Here is a 25149-nt window from a genome sequence, read left to right as displayed (position 1 = left end):
AGAATCAAAAAGGAAGGAACTTATACTGTCCATGGTACCTTCATAGGTCCTCTTCAAAAGAGGTATATATTGTTATACATAAATGCCCTCAGGGTTAAAACCAGATGACAGTGGATTCTGTAGAATTCGAAGATTACTGGGGAGCTGCCTTGATGAACCTGGGCGTTTCAGGGACCCAGACTGAAATGTTGTCTCTACACAAAAAAAGATGATAATTAGTATGATTTACTTAATAATTACTAAATATTATTTGTAACATTTAGAGAACACACTTATTCCTTGGCCTACCAGTGTGCTTGAGTGGAGCACAAACATAATTTACATAGAATATATACACAAGTGACTGTATAATGGTTGACATTAAGACACACAACTGCCACTCATTTTAATGCGAGTTGTTTATTAGTTGGCTTTGAAAATATAACACCCCCCCCACCCCAGACAGTGCACATATACAGGAGGACTCATGTAGACATACACTCAAAGTACCAACTCACTGCCCTCCTAAAAGAAACACCATGGCATCATTAGCGGAAGAGCTCTATACAGGGGTTGACAATAAAGGCCTCAGAAAAAGGAGTGTTTTCAGAAGATGTTTAAAAAGTGGGAGGGATGGGCTGAGATGAAGGTCCAGGGAGGACCTGCAGGGGCTGTCACAGCAGAAGCTCAGTCACCTGCTAGGTACAACAGTGGTTCCATCATTGCCACAAACATAATTTGCATGAGTATATTTATAATTATATGTATATGTGTGTGTGTGTGTGTGTGTATGTATATATGTGTGTGTGTGTGTGTGTGTGTGTATATAATGTGAGATTTTTTTAATGTATGAAAAGAGAACTTACATAGCATACTCTTGCTATTTTGTTATATTGAGGGACTAGCAGATAATAAAGAGTTCATTTGATGTTTAGTGTATTAGTGTTAAAGGAAGAGAGAAGTGTATTTTTTTTCTCCTTACAAAACTTCCAAATTTGTACCTCTTTCGAGCTGTGTGTGTGAAGCCTCCACTTCAATAGGGTCTGCTGGTAGCACTGTGACCTTTGTTCCTGTTTGCTGGATAAATTGTTGGAGATTTACTTGTCTTAGCTCCTTCGTTAGCTGCTCCAGTTCTTGTTCTCGGTCCTAAACAGAAAGGGGGGGAAAGAGTCTGTTTAGAGGTGGGTAAGTCTGGAACAGACGTGCAAAATTCTATCCATCCATTTGTCTCTGGGGCAAGTCATTTTTTTTCTTTGACGGGTAAATAGAAAGTCACTAGTTTTTAAGATATTGTTTTGTTGAAAGATGGTTTGCTGCATAACTTACAAAAGTAAAATGATACTGCTTCATATGGACTTATCTACTTGTTAGCAGTTATCATATCTTTATATTTGCTTCCTTGTCCTCTCTCAGACACTACTCAAGTCACCTGAACAGAAACTTAGCACAACAGAAGCAAGAGGCTCTGATAATCCATATCCTGAATGCTACAGAGGCTGACCTTTTGTTTAAGGCACTGGTCTGGACCCTGAAAATCTAGCTCCAATTTCACAGACTTCTTGTATAATTTGGGCAAGTCACTTAATTACTCTGTGCCTTAGTTTCCTGTCTGTAAACTGGGGATGATACTTCCTTTCTCTATACCCTTGTCTTGTATATTTCGACTGTAAGCATTTCTGGGCAGGGACTGCTTCTCGTGTATATAGTGTATGGGTGTATATAGTATCTAGCACTTGTTTGGCAAGTACATTTCAGAAATTGCTCTGGTTTTAAGAAAACAAGTCCTCACAGATTTTTGCCAAAATTCTTCAGAATCTATTTGGTCTCAGCTCGCATTAATATATTACATTCTGAAATCATGCTCTCAAATGTCAGGAAATTCCAAAAATGGATATCCTCCCCCCACAATGTTAACTCTGTACTTGTTTACTCTATCCTATAAAATACACAAACAGTAATGCACTGAGACATTCATTTAACAAAAGGAAGAGGATCAGAAGACGCTAAAAACATGCAAGTGGCAACACTAACATTGTGAATAACCTCAGCCTTTGGAATTTCCTAACTTCTGAGTGCTGGAGGGTAATATTTTCAAAAGTATCTAAGTCCCATCGAATTAAGTTCCTAAATCACTTAAGAGCTTTTGAAGTTTTTCTCCTGAGGTCTCACACCAAACATTGCATCAGTGCTTTTTTTTTTTGGCATTTAAAATCTTCTTTTCTAAAAATGCCAATGGCAAGGAAAAAAGAAAACTGCTAAATCACAGCATATGCTTGACTGAAGGTGTCCTTAAAAATACAGAGGGAGAAGAGTGATTAGGAAATTCTCATATGCATACATGAAAATGCTGACTTTACATGTTCATACCCTTAGAACTACTTAACCAGTTTTCCTCCCTTCCTTATTCAGCCAAGACCATAACAAACAAGCCACATTTAAAATGTCTAATTTCAAATCAGCTAGTTATGCAAGTACTAACACTTCAGTCTGAGATTATGGAGAAACATATATCCTCCTCTCTCTTGCATAACTCAAACACAGCTGAACTGATTTTGCTCAAACTTTCTGGAAAAAATCATCTTTAGGTTGAGAACAAGCATTGACAATTTAGCCTAATAGGAATTTGCTTGGGACAGCCAGAGCATATGAAAAAGAGAGTGAGAATGGGAGTTTGAACTCAGTGTTAGCCTCAGTGGATGTTATCAGCATTGTTATTTAAATAAAATAAAAATAAATAAATGAAAAGGGGGTTCTCCTGGCATCACAGTAACTAAAAGGATAATTTGTAATATCACTGGAAGCCGGGGATGGGTGGCTAGACATATATGCTTAGAGTTTTCATGTGTTTTGTTTCAGATGCCCAAATTAACCATATTTTTATTTAGTAAAAACAGCTTAAATTGATACAGTACAGTGATTCTAAGGATCCCAAAGTCCTTTACATAGTGACAGCAGAATCACTTCACACTACTCAGCCACTGTGGAATGCAGCAGCAGTTTAATACAGGATATTAAAATAAATAACAGTGCTATAACCAACTGAAACTGAGTGCCTTAATTCTAGGGTGCCTGGGATATTAGACATGCCAGGAATAGGGAAATTTGCTTCCCAGTGTCATTGTATCCCCCCTTGTCACTATTTGCTACAAACTGGATTTCCATTTATATTCATTATTTCATGCTCTACTTATGTCCAAGTGACATCTTTAACTTTTGCAGGGAATAAAAAAGCAGTGACTTGATTCTCTGGTGATATGGGCTCTATAATTGCCTGAGGTAGACAGAAAACAAAATCTTGAACTCATACAGGTCAGGTAGGGAAAAGGAAGAACTAGTCTCCAAACAATTGTTTTATAAGCTATTAGTTACTTTAACACACCCACTCTGATACTACTTTTGGATCTGTATCTTTTTTCTAAATATTATGCTCATGGAAGATTCCGGAGAGCAGCACTAGAGAGACAGAAGTTCAGCCTCAAAAAGGCAAAGGACAGACAGGTAGTGCAAGCTTCAACCTTCATTATCCCAATGTCACTCAAACGCTGACTTTAAAAAAGGGACTATTTTCGTAGGGTAAGAGGAGGGTCCAGGCCTCTGCCAATACTGCCAAACCATAGTATCAAATATGGTGGTAATAGCGGCTATGTCAGATGTGGACACTCATCCACTAGGAACTCAGACCACTCAGTGATTTCACACAGGTCACTGAACAGCCAACAGATGGTAATGACTTTGGGTCACTACCAATTACGGTTGCCAACTTTTTAATTGCACAAAACCGAATGCCCTTGCCCCACCCATGCCCTGCCCTTTCTCCGAGGCCCCACCCTGCTCACTCCATCCCCTCTCCCTCTGTTGCTTGCTCTCCCTCACCCTTACTAACTCATTTTCACCAGGCTGCGGCAGGGGGGTAGGGTGTAGGCTCTGGGCTGGGGCCAGGGATGAGGGGTTTGGGTTCCAGGAGGAGGCTCTGGGCTGGAGCCTAGGGGTTCGGAGTATGGGAGGGGGCTCTTGGCTGAGGTAGGGGGTTGAGGTGTGGGAGGGGGTGCGGGCTCTGGGCTGGATGTGCAGGCTTTGGGGAGGGGCAGGGGATGAGGGGTTTGGGGTACAGGAGAGGGCTCTGGGCAGCTCCTACCTCAGATGGCTCCCAGGAAGCTGCTGGCATATCCCTCGGCTCCTAGGCGGAGGCACAGCCAGACGGCTCTGTGCGCTGCCTCTGCCCACAGGTATCACCCCCTTAGCTCCCATTGGCCACAGTTCCCGGCCAATGAGAGCTGCGGAGCCAGCGCTCGGGGCAGGGGCAGCGCGTGGAGCTCCACTGGCAGTGCCTCTGCCTAGGGGCTGCAGGGACATGTTGCCATTTCTGGGGAGCCGCACGAAGCCAGATAGGGGGCCTGCCAGCCCTGTGCCAACCAGACCTTTAATGGCCCAGTCAACAGTGCTGACCGGAGCCGACAGGGTCGCTTTTCGACCAGGCGTTCTGGTTGAAAATTGGACACCTGACAACCCTACTGCCTGCCACTGAATCTGCAACTAGAGGTGAAATGTTCTGTGCTGCATTCAGCACGAATTCCTCAAGTAATTGAGTCCCTCTGAATATTTAAAGAGCAAGCACACAAAAATCTTTATCACCTAACCTGAGAGACTAAGGGGCAGTTAAAAAAAAAAAAAAAAAAAAAAAAAAAAAAAAAGGGGGGGGGGGGTAGGAGATGAGACAGAATCATTTATGTCATGGTATTAGGACTGGCTGGGTCCAAAACTTGCAAATTCTGAAAATTTCTGATGGAGAAAAGGCAGACAAATTTTTTACAAAAATTGTCATGGAAGATTTTCCCTGTTTTTCTAACCAGCTCAGTCAGATCTTGGACTAATTAAAACTTAAACCTGCTATCTTTCCCCAGGCAGAAAAAGTGTTCTTACCTGTAATCTTTTGGTGGCTTGGCCCAATGACCTTTCTACAGCTTTAATGCCATTTTCCAGCCTCAGACTCTGTTGGCCCTGAATATCAATTTCACCTTTCACCTTCTCAATCTTCTCTTTGACCTCTTCTTCATTCACCTGCGACTCCTGAACTTCCCGGTGCAACTTCTCTGCTTCAAGGCCACTCTCCATTCTGTGGATTTGAGTCATATAGTCTTTTAACTTGCTCTCGGACTCCAGGATCCTTTGCCTGATCTCCAGGAGTTGTTCCTTCAGCTGCTTCTCGTTCTCTTGCTCAATCTGCAGTTCATTTTCCCAGAACTCTTCCTCTTCAATCTCTACTTCATTTCTTTTGATTTTCTGCTCAAATTTGATAATTTCCTCTTCCAGGCTGGAATTGTATTTCTGTTCCCAGTACCGGATTTCAGCCTCACTTGAGTCCAGCTGCTTCTCAATGGACTGAAGTTTCTCAGTCTGGAGGTGGATCAGTTTTTTCAACTCTTCAGCTGTTGTTTTACAGTTGAGCACCTTTTGCTTGAACTCAGATTCTTTACCTTTCCCAAAAATGTCCATTAACCCTTTTGCACCCCCAGTGAAGGTCAAAGACTTCCTTTTTGGCTCTCTCCTTTTTATTAATTTGTCATTCTGAGGCCTTAGCTTGGCTAATGGAGGTAAGCTTTGTCGGTACAAAGTTCTTTCAGGTATTCGAGCAACGCTGTCTGAAGTCGGCCTCTCGCTGAGGGATGGCCCTGTGCGGCGTAATATTAACTGCACATCACTTGCATACTGTCCCCATTTGTTCAATGAAATTATAGGATTTTCATGAGGTGCCAAATGCCTCTCTGTATCTCTCCATTTTTCTATCAGTGTGTATCTTCCAGTACGACCTAGGGGAGAAAGGATAATGAGAAAGGTGAAAATTGCATGTGTAATACCTAAAACAGTCCAACAGAGGGAACTATTGGATAAGGATATCTACTGACAAGTTATAAGAGTGTTGCATAGTCTAAATAATCCCATCATACATTTTAAGGCTAGGAGGGACCATTACGATAATCTAGTCCGATTTCCTGAATAACACACACGATAGAATTTTATCCAGTAGGTTCCTGGATCAAACTCAATATCCCAAGTTCAATATCAGAGCACTAGTCTCCCACTGATCTTAGAGTGTACATTTAAGAAGTGGTATATGGGAGGCAGATGTACAACTCTAGTTTACAATAGGATTAGCATAGATTTTTTTGTATGTACCTCCCATAAAATGCTTTGAAAATTGTTAGTCTACACAGCGTTAATCTACTATTATTTAGATTGCAATTGCACCCATAGGGAGCAAGGTGCTTTCCAACACAGATGAAGACAAAGTCATCTACTATACTAGAACATGTTTTAAGTGAGGGCAAGAACATCTGTTTTGTATAATTTTGCAAAAAGTAATACGACGGGTGCCCCGACTATTTTATTTCTTTTTAGTCATGAATTGCACTAAGACAAGTTCTCTTAACATACAAGAGTAAATGAACAAATTAGTACTGGGTTTCCTTTGAATTTGTGATTTGAAACATAATACCTCATGGAAACTATAGGAAAAGAAAATCATATTTCACTTTGCATTTCAATATATCAAGCCACCTAGTCTACATTATAACAGTGATCCAATGAACTCTGAATTCTAGCAATGGGGAAAGATAAGAGTTAAATTATTAGAAAGTGACAAATGAGAGACTAGACAAGTTTCCCAGGGTATTTTCTATCTCCACCTACATAATTGGCAAAATTAAATTTTGTGTTCTCCTCTGGACAATAACTCATCACTTAGGGGCCACTGTTAATAACCACTACTATTAAGACCGTAACCCAGAATTAAATCCCCAGTTAAACCAAGACAATGCTGACAGCATTATTCTAGTCTATGATGACTGCTAAGCCATGATCAGCATTGTGTTAACTAACGTGGTTGCTGACAACCATGTCCAGACTTCATACAGTAGATAAGGCTAAAGAGACACCACTAGAGGATGCCAAACTTGGTGATTGCTGATACCTGGCTCAGAAAATTTACATAGCAGCAACCAATCAGATCTTTTTTTGGGCTTCAGAGGATTCAGAAAGATGCTTTGATATGTTGAATCCTTTTACGATTGCTGGGACGATCTCTGACCTCTATCCAAGCAGCTGGCTTTACAATGCAATATGGTTATATTTTCAATAGAGGAGAAAATAAATTATGTTTTTGCTGCCACCAAATTATCCCTTACATATTTATTCAGGACCCAGGGTCATCTCCTCCTTACATTCCTCTATAATTAGACTCAACAGAATTAGATTTTTATTTTTTATAAATTCAATGGATATTCATATTTATTTGTAATCATTTCCCCATTTTTATGGATTAAAATGTTCACAGTTGCATGAAATTATGGAAGGGGCTAGAAAATAGGTAGGAGATCAGCCAATTATTTAGATATTGAGATTCAAAAAGTTAAAGCTTTATAACCATTCAAACACAAATCATCAACATCACATGTCAAAACATATAAAGTAAATATCCTTAAATCAGGCTTGAATATTTTCTTGGGCAAAGTAAGAAAAATACTGCTTATCCTTAAATTTCAATTAGCTCTACAGAAATATTTTCCTCGTCAGAGTGTGTGTGTGTGTGTGTGTGTGTGTGTGTGTGTGTGTGTGTGTGTGTGTGTGTGTGTGTGTGTGTGTGTGTGTGTGTGTGTGTGTGTTGAATCTGATATTTACCAACATTTACCAATAGGCTTGAAAGGATTACATTTCTATCTATAATACTGAGTATAGAGCCAACATGTTAGTCTCCTACCCCCCCCCCCCATTATTTTTTAAACACTATTGTTATTTTAAAATAAATCAGTCTTCACAGGTAGGGAAAAATAAAACTGAATTCCCCCTACCTTGTGAAGACTGTTTTATTGAAAAAAAAACAGTAGCATTATATTAAAAAAACAAAACAAAAACAAAAAACAGAGAGAGTCTAACTGCTTTCAAAGCATGCTATGCAATAGTTTGTGATAAGCTCCATAACTACTAATTATCAGAAAAATGTAATCACATGCTCTCTTAATACAACCTCTCAATAAACACATTCTTCAGGGGAAATTAGAGAATGAGCCAGGCAGTGCTGGGTTTATTTCATCACTTAAGAAGTGCAAGTCTTTTTAAAATTTCTCCTTTTCCGAAGCAATTGTAATTGCTCCTTATCCCAGGTAAATGTGAACAATGGATGTCTATGGGATAGAATTTCTTCCCTTTTTCAGCTTTGGACACACTAAGGGTATGTCTACACAGTCCGTGGGGGCGAGCCTCCCAGCCCAGGAGGCTTCAGAACCTGAGTTCCAGCCCAAGCTGCAACTTCAAAGCACTGTCTACACAGATATTTTTAGAGAGCTAGTCCGAGCCTGTCTACCTTGATTCGGAGGCTCGCTGCCGTGGGGCTGTATAGACATACCCTTACTTAAGAGACTGATGGGGAGTTAAGGTTGTATCATAACAAGCCCATGACAGAGCCATCTGGGGAGATCCAAAGCAAAGATATCCATCCCCCAAACCACTACCCCTTTCCAAAGCATCAAAAGGTATTTTAATCTTGTGTAGATTTGCCTCTGGCTTGCAATTACGTTTTCTCAAGACAGCACCCTCAGATAGAATTTTTAGGACACACACACACACACACACACACACACACACACACACACACACACACCTGTTGTAGGTCAACTAGTTGATATCATCTGATATAGTCAGACCATCCTTGGAAATCATGCTTTACAGCATATAGCCAATGCATACAAAATTATTACTTCGGTCTCACTTTGGGAGCTCCTACTTCACTATGCCCAGGAACTAAAACAGAGATTGAGAGGGATTGACTAGAAGAGAGAAAACTAGAGCTGACTAGTCATATTAACAAGACCAGGTGGATGTAAGATGAGTTATTGGATCACCATCTGTTGGTGAGAGAGTGAAGCTTTCGAGCTTACACAGAGTTCTTCTTCAGGTAGCCCAGACCTGAAGAAGAGCTCTGTGTAACCTCAGAAGCTGGTCTCTCTCACCAACAGAAGTTGGTCCAATAAAAGATATTACCTCATTCAATTTGTCTAATACCCTGGGTCTGACATGGCTACACCACCACTGCATATAGTCATATTAATGATATTTAGCCAGTTAGCAAGAGGGAAGGGAAGAATAGATCTCAATACATTTCCTCTGTGAAAGGAGAGTGTATGTATGTAAAGATTACACACGTTCCCACCCCCATGAAAGAGACAGACAAAATGAGGTAAGTAAAAATGGAAATAGCAGGCCAAATTCAAAACTAAAAACCTGTTTACAGTGACTCAAGATAAGCATTGGAGGAAATTCTATAAGTGTACCAATCTATTTGACTGAAATTCTTGGAATCAGTTTTAATGTTTATTAGAATAAAGTAGTTGAAAAAGAGGCAATGTGCCAAGAGACACAGTTGTAGACATTTGCGAACCCAACATATTCTACATTTAACATGCAGTATCTTAGAATTTGTACTAAGCATCCATGTCACTAATGGTAAATCAAGCCTAATTCAGTTCACCATGGCAAATTAAACACTACAAATCCAGGAGAGGAAAAACATGTTCCAGAATCTCAGAGCAAAGGTTGTAGCTTTGCACTCAACTTTGTTAATCCTAAAGGCTCGTAGCTCTTTTATCTTGCAGTCACAGTAATGCTACTAATGTTATTTTGTGTCAGAAAGAGCCAGGTCCAAATAAACCTTGTAAGTCTAAACAGCAGACCACTGGGTGAGTGCTTAGCATGCAATTTCCATTCAGTTTGCTACTAAATGCACTACTGTAAAGCAACATGAGAACAAGGAAGAATAAGGGGATAAACATGGCAATTTCAAAAGAAAATGCATGAAGGGTATTTACTGAGGTGCTGGACAAAAACATAGCTGTTCATATCTTGGGTTATGGTTCAAGGTCAACATACAATCTTAAAACAATAAACTTAATGGTCCCAACTCAGCACAAAAAACTGTGGCCCAGATTGCAGAGTTAGTGATTTTATATAGTGCAACAACCATGCTTTGAATCCAGTGCTGCCCTAAAACAAAATAATCTTTTATCCAAGCTAAATATTATTTGATTTGTTCTCCAGGCCACTTATGGTATAGATTAATCCTCTTTGTTATAAACAAACTTCAAACTCCAGTTATAATGATAATGCTAATTCACAAGTAAAAATGCAAACAAAGTTCATTCAAAACAAACCTTAGAATGTTTCAGAATCAGAAACCTTTAAAGCTAAATCGTTGTTTGTAATCTGCCACTGTTAGTGAACAAAGACAAGCTGCTTTGATTCCTAATAAAAAACAGTGGTTCTCAGGTTAAAGAAAAATTCACTGTGTTCTGTTTCTTGCAGCATATGTTCCATGCCAGCAACTCATGACTCAGTAAGACATAGTCTATCTTTCTGAATTGTGCAGTTTAGATATCTAATCACAGAAATCCGTACAAAAAATGAGGTTGAGAGAACATTAAAGTTGTACAGTTAAACACCAAAAGGCATAAAATGTCAAAAGCTAAGGTTGCATGCACAGTTTTAACACTGACCTCTTGTGCATATATATTACAATACAATTTTTATTTACGATGCCTGCTTAGATAATTTTTTTCACATCTTAGCTCAGAGCCCAAACAATACAATTACACATTTTTCTCTACTCACTAAGGTACATGTGTAGCATCTTAGAATAGTCTTTTGTTTTTGTATATGTCTGGTGGGTCAATGTGCCAATGAAAATGGTCTGTCTATCGATGGACAAATTATATAGTAAGTTCATTATTGAGAGAAAAGGAGTCAGAAGTCCTACACTATACAATTTCCCTTTAGACAAGCAGCAATTCAGGAGATGAAGAAGCTAGTGACAAACGCAGGTCCCCTACATACGCCAACAATTTTTCCACTAGTAGCCTAATATTGTTACACTTCCATCAGAAGTACACAGTGTAATAAGGACTGTACTTTGCAGTTTTAATATACAATTATTTCCATGGGCTGTTTTGTAGTTCTGTGTATTGCCAGAAACTACACAAATGTGTATGAGCTTGTTATTTTTTTAAAAATGGGCAAGATCATGTATAGAGGTTTGGCCGCAGCTCCTTCCATAGCCCATAGACATCCCTTTTTTCAGACAGCCAGAGTGAGCTCTAACAAGTGAGCTATGCCAGCCACTGCTACACTGGAGAGTGAAACACCAGCACCTCGTATGGCAGTCCACTCTACTGCTAGTCTGGCATCGACCTAAGTTTTAGGGTATAAGAGAGAGACAGTTACATGGAACTATGATGAAACTAATGAAATATACAGTAGTTACTGTGGAATTAAGGTCTTTTTTAAACTAACCTGAAAAATGTGGATTTGTAGATTATACTTCATGACTATAGTTTAAAATTAAAAATGAGCAGGCTTCTGGTCCTATTTAACAGTGATCATTTTAAACCTTCTGTACAAGCTCAGCACTTCGGTTGCAATCATCCCACACACTATTATTTCTGTTAGTTAAAAACCAATGGAAGTTCAAAGTAAAAGCGGTACCATTTCCACTCTCATGAAATACCTTTGCTGGGGCCATAATACAACTGACCACAATACAGCATTTAAAATCAACCACCACATTTTCACGATTGCACTGCCCAATGTGTGATACGCGCACCCTGAGCTCTTTTGGGCAGAGACCATCTGTATTTGTTATATGTCTGCTCAGTGCTTGGTGCAATGGGGCTAGGGCCTCTAGTTACTACCACAATACAAAATAATAAACAGTATTAGTAGCAATGATAATGAAAGCACAGAAGAGGATTTCAATGGGATGGTCCGATTGAAAATGGAATTGTTCAAATTTGAACTAAATACAAGGACATTTAGTCACCTGTGCTCCTGCCTTCTTTGTAAGCCCTCAGAAACCATCCTTTTGCTCTGTTTGTACAAAGTGGGGTCCTGCTCTGTAACTAGAGCTCCTAGACACTATGGTAATACAAATAATAATGTCCCTTTAATAGCTTTGCTGTGCTTATGTACCAGATCAAGCCAGGAGGCTTCTCTCCCTCCCACTGCACCTCCTATCGCAGAAGCAACATCTACTCTTGTACTACGAGATGTGAGGTGTGAAGAAGAGCACTGTGCTTGTGCCTCAGTCTGGATTCCTAACATGCCAAGATATTGGCTCGTCTCCTGACCCTGACACAACAGTTTTCATTGGTAGATCTTTGGACTAGTAGGGGCCCTGACTGCAGTGGAGGACAAAGAGATAGAAAGGTAAGTGAAGGAATGGAGAGCAAGAATGCGAGACTTTGAGAAAAGAGAATCAGTGCCTACACCATCCCCAGTCTTCATAAGCCAGACCAGCACAAGACAAGAAGGATCAAGAAGAGACGGTAACATGAACAAGGAATGAGAGAAGGGAAAGAAGGGGAAAAAACCCTGAGAAGCAGGACAAATTATACAGACAGAGACAGAGAGAGGTGCAATCAATAAGGTAGGTTTTTGGTGGTAGGGTAAAGCAAGGAGAGAAGAAAAAAAACAAAAAAACAAAGCAGGACCTAAAGGATACAGTGACATGGGGCAGAAGAACAAATTAAAATCCCAGAGTGTCCCAGTTTGAAATGAACAGATTCATTCTGTGAGGCCCAAACAATGAATAGTATAGAGAAGATAGAGCAGGTTCTTCTGTTCACCTTCTCTCATCATACAAAAGGACAAGGGGACATTCCCTGGAATAAAAGGCAGTGAATTTTTAACTCACAAAAGTAGTACTTCTCCCTTGCAATGTACAATCAGCTTTTGGAACTCACTGCCATAAGATAACACTCATTAGGATTCAAAAAGGGACTGGGCATTTGTATGGATAACAACAATATCCAGAGTTACAACAGTCAGGATTAATACCCACCAAGAGTTTGGAAGGAATATAAACTCATACCTCAGGGCTTAAACCAAATGTTAACTGTTGGGGATTAGAGGAAGTTTTCCCTATTGCCAGGTTATTCCACAGGTGACTACCACCAAGGTTCTTCCACTTCATTCTGACACGTGGCACTGGCCATAGTCAAAACAAGACAGTGGACTAGATGGACCTTGGGTCTGGTCCAATCTGGCAATTGCTAGTCAAAATGTGACTGCTATAAAAACAGCTAGAAAAGAGAGCCGTGTGTTTATCCAATGTAAGACACAAATAGGACTAATCTGGTCCCTTTACTATCTACTTGGATCTCACATGTGGCGTTCTAACCCCAGGAAAGAGATGGAAGAGAGAAATTTAACTCTGTCTTATTTATCATGACAATTTAAAAGGCTGTTTTTACATGGTTGTTTTTAGAGAAATTCCATATGGCTAAACTGTACTTTTAATCAACTTTTTTTTTTTTAAATGTGTGAAACATTTTAGGTCAGATTTTGTTTGATTTAGCAAAAGTAGCAACGCTAAAGCTCTAATGGGATTGATGGAAAAATAATTGCTAGTAATTTTAATAAAAATTTAAGGTTTGAACTCAATACCTTTGAACTATGAAGCTGACATTTGATCCACTAAGTGACACAGGCTTAAGCAATTTAAATTCATAGCAATTTAAAGGCATTACTCTGGTTACCTGAGAACTCATTTTCCATTAAATGTCAAGAATGATTAAAAGAATCAAAAAATTAAAAGTAAAGACTAGAGAGTTTAAATTACTATGTGCTCCCATGATCTCTATCCATGCAGAAAGTAATGGAAATCAGATTTAGATCCTAGTCTTATAAAAACATACACACATGCTCAACTATACTGATGTAAATAGTCCTATTAAATTCAATGGTACTGCACGTGTGTCAAGTTATTCATGGGCATAAGTATTTATGTGACTAGGGTCTTAGGGCTTGTCGACATGACAAGTTACAGTGCGGCAAGCCAAGGTGTGAATGTACAGTGCACCACTTTGCTGCACGGTAACGTCCCATGTGGAAACTGCTACAGCACAGCAAAAGTCCTAGAACACTACTGTACACCAAGCTGCACTCTGGGACTGTGGGTGGACTGTAGCAGTGTCCACACAGGATGATACTGTACAGCAGGCTGATGCACTGTAGATTCACACCCCACCTTGCTACATGGTAACTTGCCATGTAGACAAGCCCTGAGTTTATGATGTCCTCCTTCAATAAAAAAGTGTGAGCACAAGGTAATACCTCTATATTCTGGCAAGCTATTATTTTACTATAAAATACTCTGCACTCCTCTATTGACTTCCATCTGAGCACCTCAAAGTGCCACACAAACATGAAGCCTTACACATGATATAACAATTTTACAGATGGGTAAAGTCAGGCAGAAGATGTTTGAGTAAGCAGCTTGCCCAATATCAGAGAGCAAGTCATGGCAGATTTGATGATAAACTAAACTAGTTTGGCTCACAGTTGCATTCTCTACCACTAGACAAGACACTCCATCTTATTAACAAGAGCAGCAAAAAACAAACAATTTATTTTATGTGATGACAGTGTTGTTATGTCTGTGGAAAAAAGTCAGAAAAACTTATTTGAGAAAGGCAATATCCCAGATTCTAAAAGACAAAGTTGTGGGGTCATCCTATCTCACTGCTATCTTATACTTCCATTCTATTAACAACTCTGTCTTTAGAAATAGCAAAGTTACATATTTAATTTGTAGTGTTGTTGTAGCAGTGTTGGTCCCAGGATATTACTGAGACAAGATCGGTGAGGTGATCTCTTTTATTGGATCAACTTCTGTTGGTGCAAGAGACCAGCTTTTGAGCTACACAAACCTGAAGAGCTCTATGTAACTTGAAAGCTTGTCTCTTTCTCCAACAGAAGTTGGTCCAAGAAAAGATATTACTTCACCCACCTCATCTCTCTAGAAGTAACATACACAAGTTTTAAGCTGTACTACTTTATATTACATGATTACACTTTGATTTTTTTTTTAAAACCCAAACTCAAGCAATAATGTGCTCTATTTTTCTAATCCACTGTAGATTTGGTGCAACTCAGTTTCATCTCAGAGTTTTTACAACAGGTGTGTTCCACAGCCAACTTTGGTGTTTCCTTCAACAGAAATTACTCGCCAAAAAGGTAGCGTTTATGTGATTTCCCAGATCTAATCCTAGCTAAGCCATAAAATGCAGTAATGCATATTTGGAACAACTTTAACAAATCTTTGCTCTTTCTTCATGAGTCCATCTAGCTTTCACAAAGAAACAAATACACTCCAGGAAACCAATAAAATATTGCTTTGATGGACTGCATTTTTTGAAGAGACAGCTGTGTTTCTTGTTCAATGGGTCCATGTTTTGCTGATATTCTGCTACAGCTAAAAACATCCCTATTTAAAGCAATTCTGTCATTTTAATTATTTTCCACAGGAAACTGACTAGGACAGAAAAAAAACATAAAAGGTCTTTGGTTAGGAATTCAAATTTAATCTTCTGGAGACTGAAATATTCTATTTCCATGAAACAAACATACATTGTCGTTTTGACTATTAAGGACCCATTTATTCCCTGGAGGGGAAGGAAATCATAGCAAATGCAATGGGTGGTTATAGGGGGTAGGAGTCAGAGGAAATCACTACTGAAAAACAGGACAAGTGTACTGATGACAGTAATATTCATTGTTCTTCCTCTGGAGGATAAGTCATATTTTAGCAAGGTAGGGAGAGGAATTTTGAATGGAAAAACACTAAAGAAAGATTACTAGTATCCACCTAGGGCTTCCCATTCTAATCAGGTAGGAAGGTCACACTATGTTCTTTCAGATAGGGATCATTTTTATTCTACAGCCCCAAACTTGCAATGTGATCTGCATGGGTGGACAGCTGTGCTCACTTGTACCACAATGAAGGACGGGGGCCTGTGACAGGATAGTACTTAGTACAGTGGGGTCCTGATTTGTCTGGGGATTCTAAGCACTGCTGTAATACAAATATTACTGACATGTTTTCACCTCTAAGTTCCTTTTAAAAAAAACGTAGCTTGTAGTTTTCCAACATTAAAAAAAGGGGAATAAAAGAGAAGATTCTCTTTATCAGAAGCTGCACTGGTGAAATGTTCATAAGACCCCTCGCAGAAAAACATTATTAGAAGTACTAATGCTGGTAAGAAGCAGAAAACTAGCAGGACTTGTCTATTTTAAATAATAAATAATAATAAAAAAAAACCAATGATGAGTACTATCGAAAAAGCAGCTCACGTCTCCTGGCAAAAGTTCCTTTTCATAGTGAGACTTCCTGCTTTTCCATTTAAACTATAAGCTGCTTGTTTTTAATTTTACCTTTTGGAGAAAGAGAGAAAAAAACACCTCTCTCTCTTTATGGAAATTGTGTTTCTCTGACTCATCCAGCATGGTTAAGTTTTCCTCACCTTGTAACAATCATATAGTACTAGATGAAACCTGTACAGTGTAACGTAATTGTTCCTCAATATTCCAGTGGGAAGTTTTTTCAACTTGGTAGTTCTACTTCTTTACTGAAGAGTGTAGATCATCTCCTCCAGCTAAATCATTTCCAGCTCCTTCCAAGACACAGCTATAGGAAAATGTATTTTCTGAAAGTGGTATTCTTTCAGCCATAATGATCTCCCAGATCTTTTTTTTAAAATCAACTTTGCTATTTAGTTCAAAATTTGTGCACTTTTCATGTTTCTTTAAAGGCCAAGGAGAACTCCAGATTTAAAAACAAAACAAAAAAACTTTGACTTCCAAGTGAGATGGAAACTGAAATCTAATTTGAGTAAAAACTTTGAGCAGTATCACTTTATATTTATAGATATAGAGGGGGAACAAATGGGATTCTACATGAAAAGTTTGCTGTTTTCCACAGCATACCTGAGTAGTTACATCCATCAGAAATGCAATCTCGATGGACACAAGATAGAAATGTGCTTTCCATGGAAGGACCAACAGAAAGGGCCACAAACTTGTAAGGCACATGGAAGGGCCAACAGAAAGGGCCACAAACTTGTAAGGCACAGGTTAAAAGCCTTATCCTACATCAAAGTATGTTAGTGGCAGAACTCTTACTAATTGCCACAGGATCAGGCCCCAAGTCCCCAGGGAGCAGGTCCTCACCTGGTGTAAACTATCATAGCTCCATTGTTTTGAATGGTGGTCAAATAGCATTCCTCCACCTCAGTTTCTATCTGACTTTCCCATCCAAAGCCCTTACTGAGGGGTAAGCAACTTTTGGTGATTTCTCTATTCCTTCCTGAGATGAGGAGGTTTTCACCAGTCTCTTACTGGTCGAGTGAGGTGAGGCCTAACACTCAGATTGATGGCATTTCTGTGTCTGTAATGTGATAACTTTTGAAGACCTGCAGCACCAACTGGCCACGGTCAAGGGAAGAGGTGATGAAGGCAGGCATCAGGGTTAGGGTTTAAGGTTAGGGTCCCTGGAGTGAGTGATGATTGCTTGAGTTAGTTCTGGTGTCAAAATATTACTGCTCAGGCTTCTCTGTCTGCATTAACAAAGGGGCACCATCAAGGGGAAGATGTTGATATGAAACTGATTAAAACAATGAAGAAAAGAAGAGGAGCAGTTTAGACACCAGTGACATTTAGGTTTAGTGGCAGTATCTTGTAAAACTTCTATGGGTTCAGGGATAGATGGTGTTCCTGCCTGTCGTCGTCATTTGTTTGGCCAATAAGAGATTGGTAGAAGCCCACTCATCACAGCAAGGAATGGAGAAATCAACAAATGGTGCTTAACACACAATAAGGGTTTGGGACAGAGAGGAAGTCCAGGAATCGGAGAACCACTGATTGGGTGAGCCAAAACAGCAGGAGTCATTGGTGTACAAAGGAAGTGCAGCCATTCGACTGAAGCTGAAAGAGATACAGGTGGAAGAGTGCCAGATAGAGACTGAGCTGGAGGGATGCCACTTGTGTGAGAAGAAGAAAGCATGTCAGTTCCTGCTAGACAGAGGTGAGACTGGCAGTTCCAGGGCAAGAGACAAAGAAAGAGGAAAAAGCTAGAGTAAATAAGTACAAAAGCACAAGCCAAAAAAAAGGGGGGAGGGAAGAATGAGTGATGTAGTGAAGAACAGAAACAAAGTGCAGAACTCAAAAGCAGAGTGGCCCCTTTCTGACCTCCCCAAGTGCCCTTTAAAAAAACCTGTTGTAAAATTATTTCTTCAGTACTGTGAGGAAAGAGGCAGCTGCATTGTATTTGAGATGGTTCGTGAGCTACGAATGACTTTAAGGGGTAATGGCAGTTACCACTGGCCAGTGCTTTCATCAGACGATCCTACTGTAAAAATCAGTCTGACGGCTGCAAGAGCTCCTGGTGTTGTTTTGGCATGAATGATGTACCTGCTACATTCCAGGTTGGTCAATAAACAGGTTAATGGGTCTGTGCAGCTTTGCAATGGTTTTTAATCTAGGACAATCACATAATTATGTACGGTTAGAAATGGAAAAACAAAAAGAATATCTGCAAAGCTTTGGAAGCATGCCAATAGCAGCCTCCGAGACAGATGGTTATTAGCTTGGCATGGCCGGTGTGACTTACCTAGGACACAGACTCTGCACCATTGAAAATTTAAGATCAGAACCAGCCAAGGTGGAGGCCAATAGTGACTGGCTCATATCTGCCGCAAAATGCCAGATGAGGGCTTTCCTAAGGCACTGATGGCTTATAAGTGGCTATAATTTTTTCAAGCCCCTCTGACAGATGCTACTGATGACTAAGCCACCTGACAAGCTGGCATGGATGGACAAATCAATTCGTATGGATGCACATAAGGCAGTGCTTAACTTGCTGCTGGCAGAGATGGTTATTCCCCTTGTTGTGTGAGTTTTAAAGAAATAAAGAGGTCATTTCATCCAATAGAATGCACAATCTCAAAATTCATGACAGGCTTTATAGAAGGCCTAGGGGAGGCAGGCAGTGACACACTGTCTGTTCTCCTAAAGGGTTAGCATCCCTTTCCATTTTGGTACCGGAGAGCTCGAATGCATAAGCCATTTAAGTTTGGTACATAAATGACTTCACTTTAAAGATGTACATGCAGAATGCAAATTTTGCTGCGTGTGGGTGCCATCAAACCACTTATCAAACAGGCTTGATGTCCTTCAGTAGGCCCTAGAAGCATGGGGAAGATGTTGGATCATGAGAGAAAGGGTTGATTGGTGGGGGAAATATAGCGAGATCTGAAAAAGCTCTAGAGGTAGGTCTCTGGCCAACAGGGCCAGATTAAGGGATAGATGTTACAGGAATGTGCCTGTGGCCCCAGCTCCTAGAGTCAAAGTAATCTAAAATTATAATATAAAGTATATTTCTAGCCCTCACTGTTACAAAGAAAACATGACCCAAGTGTAGTTGATGCACCAATGTTTGCTGAACTTTGCAGAGAAGCTATAGCTTTGAGAGGTGTGAACTGCTCTATTCATCCCAAAGGGTTGTGAACTCAAAGCTGCTGGTCTTGGGGGGGTCTCTTGCCAAAAACCCCAATATTGGACTCTGTGTGGGAGGGCTGAGGACCTTTGCTGCTCTCAGCCCATCACTGTTCTGCTGAGGTGGTGTCACCAGAGGTTCTCCATGGCATGGGTTCTCTTACTTGAGTGGGCTCCACGACTTTGTAACTATTTTTTTTTAAATTTGAGAACAGTCTGGCAACACTGATAGATGGCCACTGTGGGTATGTCTGCACTGCAAACTAAGCCTGGGTCTGTGGGACTCAGGGTTATGGACTCAGTGTTTCTAAGTCCGTGCTCGGGTGTCAGAGCACTGTAAACCTGGGCTTACAATAGCTGGACTCGGGTCTCTCAGTCCAGCTAACACGTCCATGCTGCACTATGTAGATATTCTGACTTGGGTCTATGGCCAGATCTGTGGCCACGCTGCAAAAAGATAGAGCTTAGACCTGAGTCACAATGGGACTCAGGCTCTGACCCAACCCCTAGGACCTAGATCCTGAGTGCCTGCTGACCTGAGTCAGACTGATGTGTGTGTGGATGGAAGGAGGGGCTAAAACCTAAGTCCGAGCCCGGGCTTAATGTCCAGGATAGACATACCCTGCAAGTACTCGAGTGAATGATGTCTACACAAACTGTCTTAGCAAATAGCATCCAGAACACTGAACACACTTCTTATGCAGATATTCAAGACACACCTACCACCACACAGTGCTAATGAAAGGGTAACATTAAGAAGAGAAGAACTGAAGAGACTACACTCTATTGATGGGCAGCTAGGAATACTTGCAGTGTATATAATTTCAATGAATATCACCAGCTTGTATAAAAGACAGCTAGTTATTTTATGCTAGCTCAGTTTTTCCTTGGTACTTAGCAACCAGCACTGACAGTTTAGTCCTTAAAGTCTATTAAAGAAAATACGTGGGCTGTATTTACAAACTCAAACAAAGAGCAGCATGTTATTAGCTGGAGAGTAACTTCATGCAGAACTAAAAAGTTTGCCGATATGTGCATACATTTCCTTTTTGCAAATTTCAAATAACTCATCATAGCTATATATTTTAGCCAAACACTGAGGGGCCTCAAAGTTTAAGTCTAGAAAGGGACCACCAGATCATCTAGTCTGCCTCTTCTGTATATCACAGGCCACCAACACCACCCCACACTAAACCCAACAACCAAAATTAAACTCGAGTATTACAACCCTCAGGAGACTAGGCTATCCTCCATCTGGTTTAATAAAATACATCACACCAATTCATTCCCACCAATCCAAGTAATCCTTTTCCATACCTATAGCCTGAGCCAGGGCTATCACCACCTCTTGGCAAGTTGTGACTTCAGTGACCCCACAAACAATTCTCTGGACTCCATCCACCCATACTTTGAGCTCCATGGTGCACCAGATCATCCAAGAGCCATGAATGCAGTCATCAGGATGTCAAGTCATGTTTACAGCTACACCAAAGACGATGAGGCTGACTTCTAGTCATCAGCTGGAAAAGAAAATAATTCTGCCTTTTAGTGTACGGCATTGACAAGTTATATTACAAACAAACAATAATTTACTTAACATTTATGGGGTTAGGGGTGGGGGAGGCATACTTCAATGTCAAACATTTTAAACCGAGTTAGGTTTTGTAACATGGAAAGAGATGCAATTTTTATTTTAAATGAACTCATTTTAAATTAATGGAGATATCCTATTTCCTAGAACTGGAAGGGACCTTGAAAGATCATCGAGTCTAGCCCCCTGCCTTCACTAGCAGGACCAAGTACTGTTTTTGCCCCAGATCCCTCAAGGATTGAACTCACAACCCTGGGTTTAGCAGGCCAATGCTCAAACCACTGAGCTATCCCTCCCCACCTTGAGGGCATTTCTGCATTCTCTTTTAGAGCTGGAAACCCTAGAACAGCAGCACTGTGGTAGGTCTCAAGAACAAGAAAATGAAACTGATCATTCCTGTTCAAGATGAGAAAATTTCATAGACACAAAATAAAAATAAAAAAACCTAGCAGAAATAAGGAAGAGTAAACCCCATTTTAAAAATTCATATGGTTTTAATAACCTGCAGTTTTACTAACAGTTAATTTAAAATATGATTTTAATTTTACCAGTGTCTCTTTACTCGCTCTCCTCTTTTCCCCCAGCTACATCAATTTACTCTAAAGTAATAAACTTTAAGGTTTCATACAAGTTTTTTGCCTACCATATAGTACTTGGCAAGTATTTACAAACAGAAAACTCAACATTTTGAGAAATGGGCAGAAAGTAATTCCTAAAATAAAAGTGAGAAAATAAATAAAAAGGCCCTAATACATTGATTGGATCTCTCACGGGATTGGTAACTCGTTGCAGAATCTTTTGGCACTAGTTCAGTAGCTGAAATAGGCAGTGGTTTCCAACTGATGGCTGCTAGAGTGGGCTTCAGACCCCACCTCTTCCCTTTTGAAATTTAATGCAGTGGGATGTGGGTGCTTAACTCCTAAGATACTTTGAAAATTCTAGCCCTGCTCACTTCATGAAGCAATTTGGTGATCACTGTCCAGTTCCTACTGCAGAAGCATCCACATCATAAAACCCACTGTTATCTTGCATCATTGATGGCAGGCTCAGCAAAGAGACCAAACAGACATGGAAACAGACACAGCTTAATGCCACTAAATCGGGTGGCCCAGATAATCTCCATCCAAGAATACTAAAGGAACTGGCACATGAAATTGCAAGTCCAATAGCAAGGATTTTGAATTAATCTGTAAACTCAGCGGTCGGACCCTATGACTGGAGAATTGCTAATATAGTTCCTACTTTTAAGAAAGGGAAAAAATGTGATCCAGGAAACTACTGGCCTATTAGTTTGACCTCAATTGTATGCAAAGTCCTGGAACAAATTTTGAAAGAGAAAGTAGTTAAGGACATACAGGTGAATGGTAATTGTGATAAAATATAACATGGTTTTACAAAAGGTAGATTGTGCCAGACCAACCTGATCTCCTTAATTGAGAAGGTAACTGATTTTTTAGACAAAGGAAATGCAGTAGATCTAATCTACCTGGATTTCAGTAAGGCATTTGATATAGTTCCACATGTGAAATTAATAGTTACATTGGAGAAGATGGGGATTAATAGGAGAATTGAAAGGTGGATAAGGATCTGGTTAAAGAGGTGACTACAACGGGTCATACTGAAAAGGTCAGGCTGGAGGGAGGTTACTAGTGGAGTTCCTCAGGGATTGGGTTTGGGGCCAATCTTGTTTAACATTTTTATTACTGACCTTGGCACAGAAAGTGGGAGTATGCTAATAAAATTTGCAGATGACACAAAGTTGGGAGGTACTGCCAATACAGAGGAGGACCAGAATATCATACAAGAAGATCTGGATGACCTTGTAAACTGGAGTAATAGAAATGGGACGAAATTTAATAGTGCAAAGTGAAAGGTCATACATTTAGGGACTAACAAGAATTTTTGCTATAAACTGGGGGCTTATTATTTGAATGTGACAGAGGAGAAAGACCTGGACATATTGGTTGACTATAAGTTGTCAATGTGATGCGGCCATGAAAAAGGCTAATGCAGTCCTAGGATGCTTCAGGCGAGGTATTTCCAGTAGAGACAGGGAAGTATTAGTATTATAATATTAGGCACTGGTAAGACCTCATCTGGAATTCTGGTCTTCCATGTTTAAGAAAGATGAATTCAAACTGGAACAGGGGCAGAAAAGGGCTACTGGGATGATCCAAGGAATGGAAAACCTACCTTATGAGAGGAGACTCAAAGAACTTGGCTTGTTTAACCTAACCAAAAGAAGGCTGAGGGGAGATATGATTGCTCTCTATAAATACATCAGAGGGATAAATACCAAGGAGGGGAAAGTTATTTAAATTAAGCACCAATGTGGACACAAAAACAAGTGGACATACACTGGTCTAAAATAGTTTAGGCTTGAAAAATAATTGAAGGTTTCTAACCATCAGAGGAGTGAAGTCCTGGACAGTCTTCCAAGTGGGGGGCAAAAAACCTACCTGGCTTTGAGACGGAGCGTGATAAGTTTATGGAGGGGATGGTATGATGACCCTGCCTACAATGGCATGTGGCCCATCGGTAGGGTTGTCAATTTTCTACTTGCACAAAACTGAACACCCCTGCCCGGCCCCTCCTCTGAGGCCCCGCCCCTACCACGCCCCTTCTCAGAGACTCCACCCCCACTCTCTCCATCCCCCCTCCCTCTGTCACTCGCTCTCCCCACCCTCACTCACTCACTTTCATGGGCTGGGGCAGGGGGTTGGGGTGCAGGAGGGGGTGCGGGTTCCAGCTGGGGGTGCAGGTTCTGGGGTTGGGCCAGGGATGAGGGGTTTGGGGTGCAGGAGGGGGCTCTGGGCTGGGGAGTGGAGCCGAGAGGTTCAGAGTATGGGAGAGGGATCCGGGCTGAGGCAGGGTGTTGGGCAGTGGAAGGGGGTGCGGGTTCTGGGGTGGGGGAAAGAATGTGGGATTGAGGGTGTGGGACGGCGCTCGACTGGGGCATGGGGGGTGTGAGGGCTCTGGCTGGGGATGCAGATTCTGGGGTGGGGCTGAGGACGAGGGGCTTGGAGTGCAGGAGGGTACTCTGGGCTGGGACCGAGGGGTTCGGAGGGCGGGAGAGGGATCAGGGTTGGGGTAGGGGCACCAGGGGGAGGGTGCGTGTGCAGGCTCCAGTGGCGCTTACCTCAGGCAGCTCCCAGAAGCAACAGCATGTCCCCACCTCTGGCTTCTATGCAGAGCCGCGGCCAGATGGCTCTGTGCGCTGCCTCGTCTGCAGGCACCACCCCCGCAGCTCCCACTGGACATGGTTCCTGACCAATGTGAGCTACAGAGCCAGCGCTTGGAGCGGGGGCAGTGTGCGGAGCCCCCTGGCTGCCCATAGGTGTAGGAGCTGGAGAGGGGACATGCCGCTGCTTCCGGGAGCTGCGCGGTGCACAGAGCCACAGCAAGCAGGCAGCCTGCCTTAGCCCTGCTGCACCACCGACCAGACATTTAACGGCCTGGTCATCGGTGCTGACTAGTGCCGCCAGGGTCCTTTTCGACCGGGTGTTCCATTCGAAAACTGGACATCTGGCAACCCTACCATCAGTGACTGCCAGTAGCAAAAATCCCCAATGATTGGAGATGGGACACTAGATGGGGAGGGCTTTGAGTTACTACAGAGAATTCTTTCCCAAGTCCCTTGCTGGTGGGTCTTGCCCACATGCTCAGGGTCTAACTGATCTAGCGTTACCATATTTCCACAATCAAAAAAGAGGACACTGGGGGGGGGGAAGCCCCGCCCCCATCCACTCCCTCCCACTTCCCACCCCCTGACTGCCCCCCTCAGAACCCCAACCCCCCCTGCTTCTTGTCCCCTGACTGCCCCCTGCTGAGAACCCCCCACCCTAACTGCCCCCCTAGGACCCTACCTGTCCCCTGACTTCCCCGACCCTTATCCACTCGCATGGGTGGCAGGGTTGTAGAAATTTTGGTGGTGCCCAGAACCCACCCCCCCCCACCTGCCTAAGGCTCTGGGAGGGGGGTTGGGTGGGGGGAGGAGGTCTGGGGATTAGGGTGCAGGAGGGGTGCAGGGTGCAGGCTCTGGGATAGAGTTTGGGTGCTGGGTGCAGGCTCCGGGCTGGGGCAGGTGTGCAGGAGGGGGTGAGGGGTGCACGCTCTGGGATGGAGTTTGGGGGTGGGAGGCGGTGCAAAGGGAGGGGGTGCAGGCTTTGGGAGGGAGTTTGAGGGCAGGAGGGGGTGTGTGGGAAGGG

At 41.6% G+C, this 25149-nt stretch overlaps 1 protein-coding gene across 1 annotated transcript; it reads right to left on the bottom strand.

Annotated features, from left to right (window-relative positions):
* Positions 1-72: 72 nt before the first annotated feature.
* RASSF8 (Ras association domain family member 8) lies at positions 73-20785 on the bottom strand. Its single transcript, XM_065423370.1, has 4 exons — positions 20668-20785; positions 4900-5786; positions 981-1125; positions 73-194 (listed from the first exon to the last, which is right to left on the bottom strand). Exons 1-4 carry the CDS (start codon positions 20783-20785, stop codon positions 73-75), a joined length of 1272 nt encoding a protein of 423 aa, XP_065279442.1.
* Between the last annotated feature and the right edge of the window lie 4364 nt (positions 20786-25149).

The sequence above is a fragment of the Emys orbicularis genome, chromosome 1 (assembly GCF_028017835.1).
Source record: "Emys orbicularis isolate rEmyOrb1 chromosome 1, rEmyOrb1.hap1, whole genome shotgun sequence".
Lineage (NCBI taxonomy): Eukaryota > Metazoa > Chordata > Testudines > Emydidae > Emys > Emys orbicularis.
Note: the sequence above shows the minus strand (reverse complement) of the source record. Positions and strands in the feature narration are given on the sequence as shown.

Bases quoted from the DNA above. Each gene is read 5' to 3' on its own strand.
- RASSF8 (XM_065423370.1), bottom strand. From the start codon at position 20,785: ATGATCTGGTGCACCATGGAGCTCAAAGTATGGGTGGATGGAGTCCAG. The intron at 5,787-20,667 runs GTATGGAAAAGG...TTTCTCCCCTAG, and splicing joins AGCCCTGGCTCAGGCTATAG to GTCGTACTGGAAGATACACA. The intron at 195-980 runs GTACAAATTTGG...TTTTTTGTGTAG, and splicing joins ACACACACAGCTCGAAAGAG to AGACAACATTTCAGTCTGGG.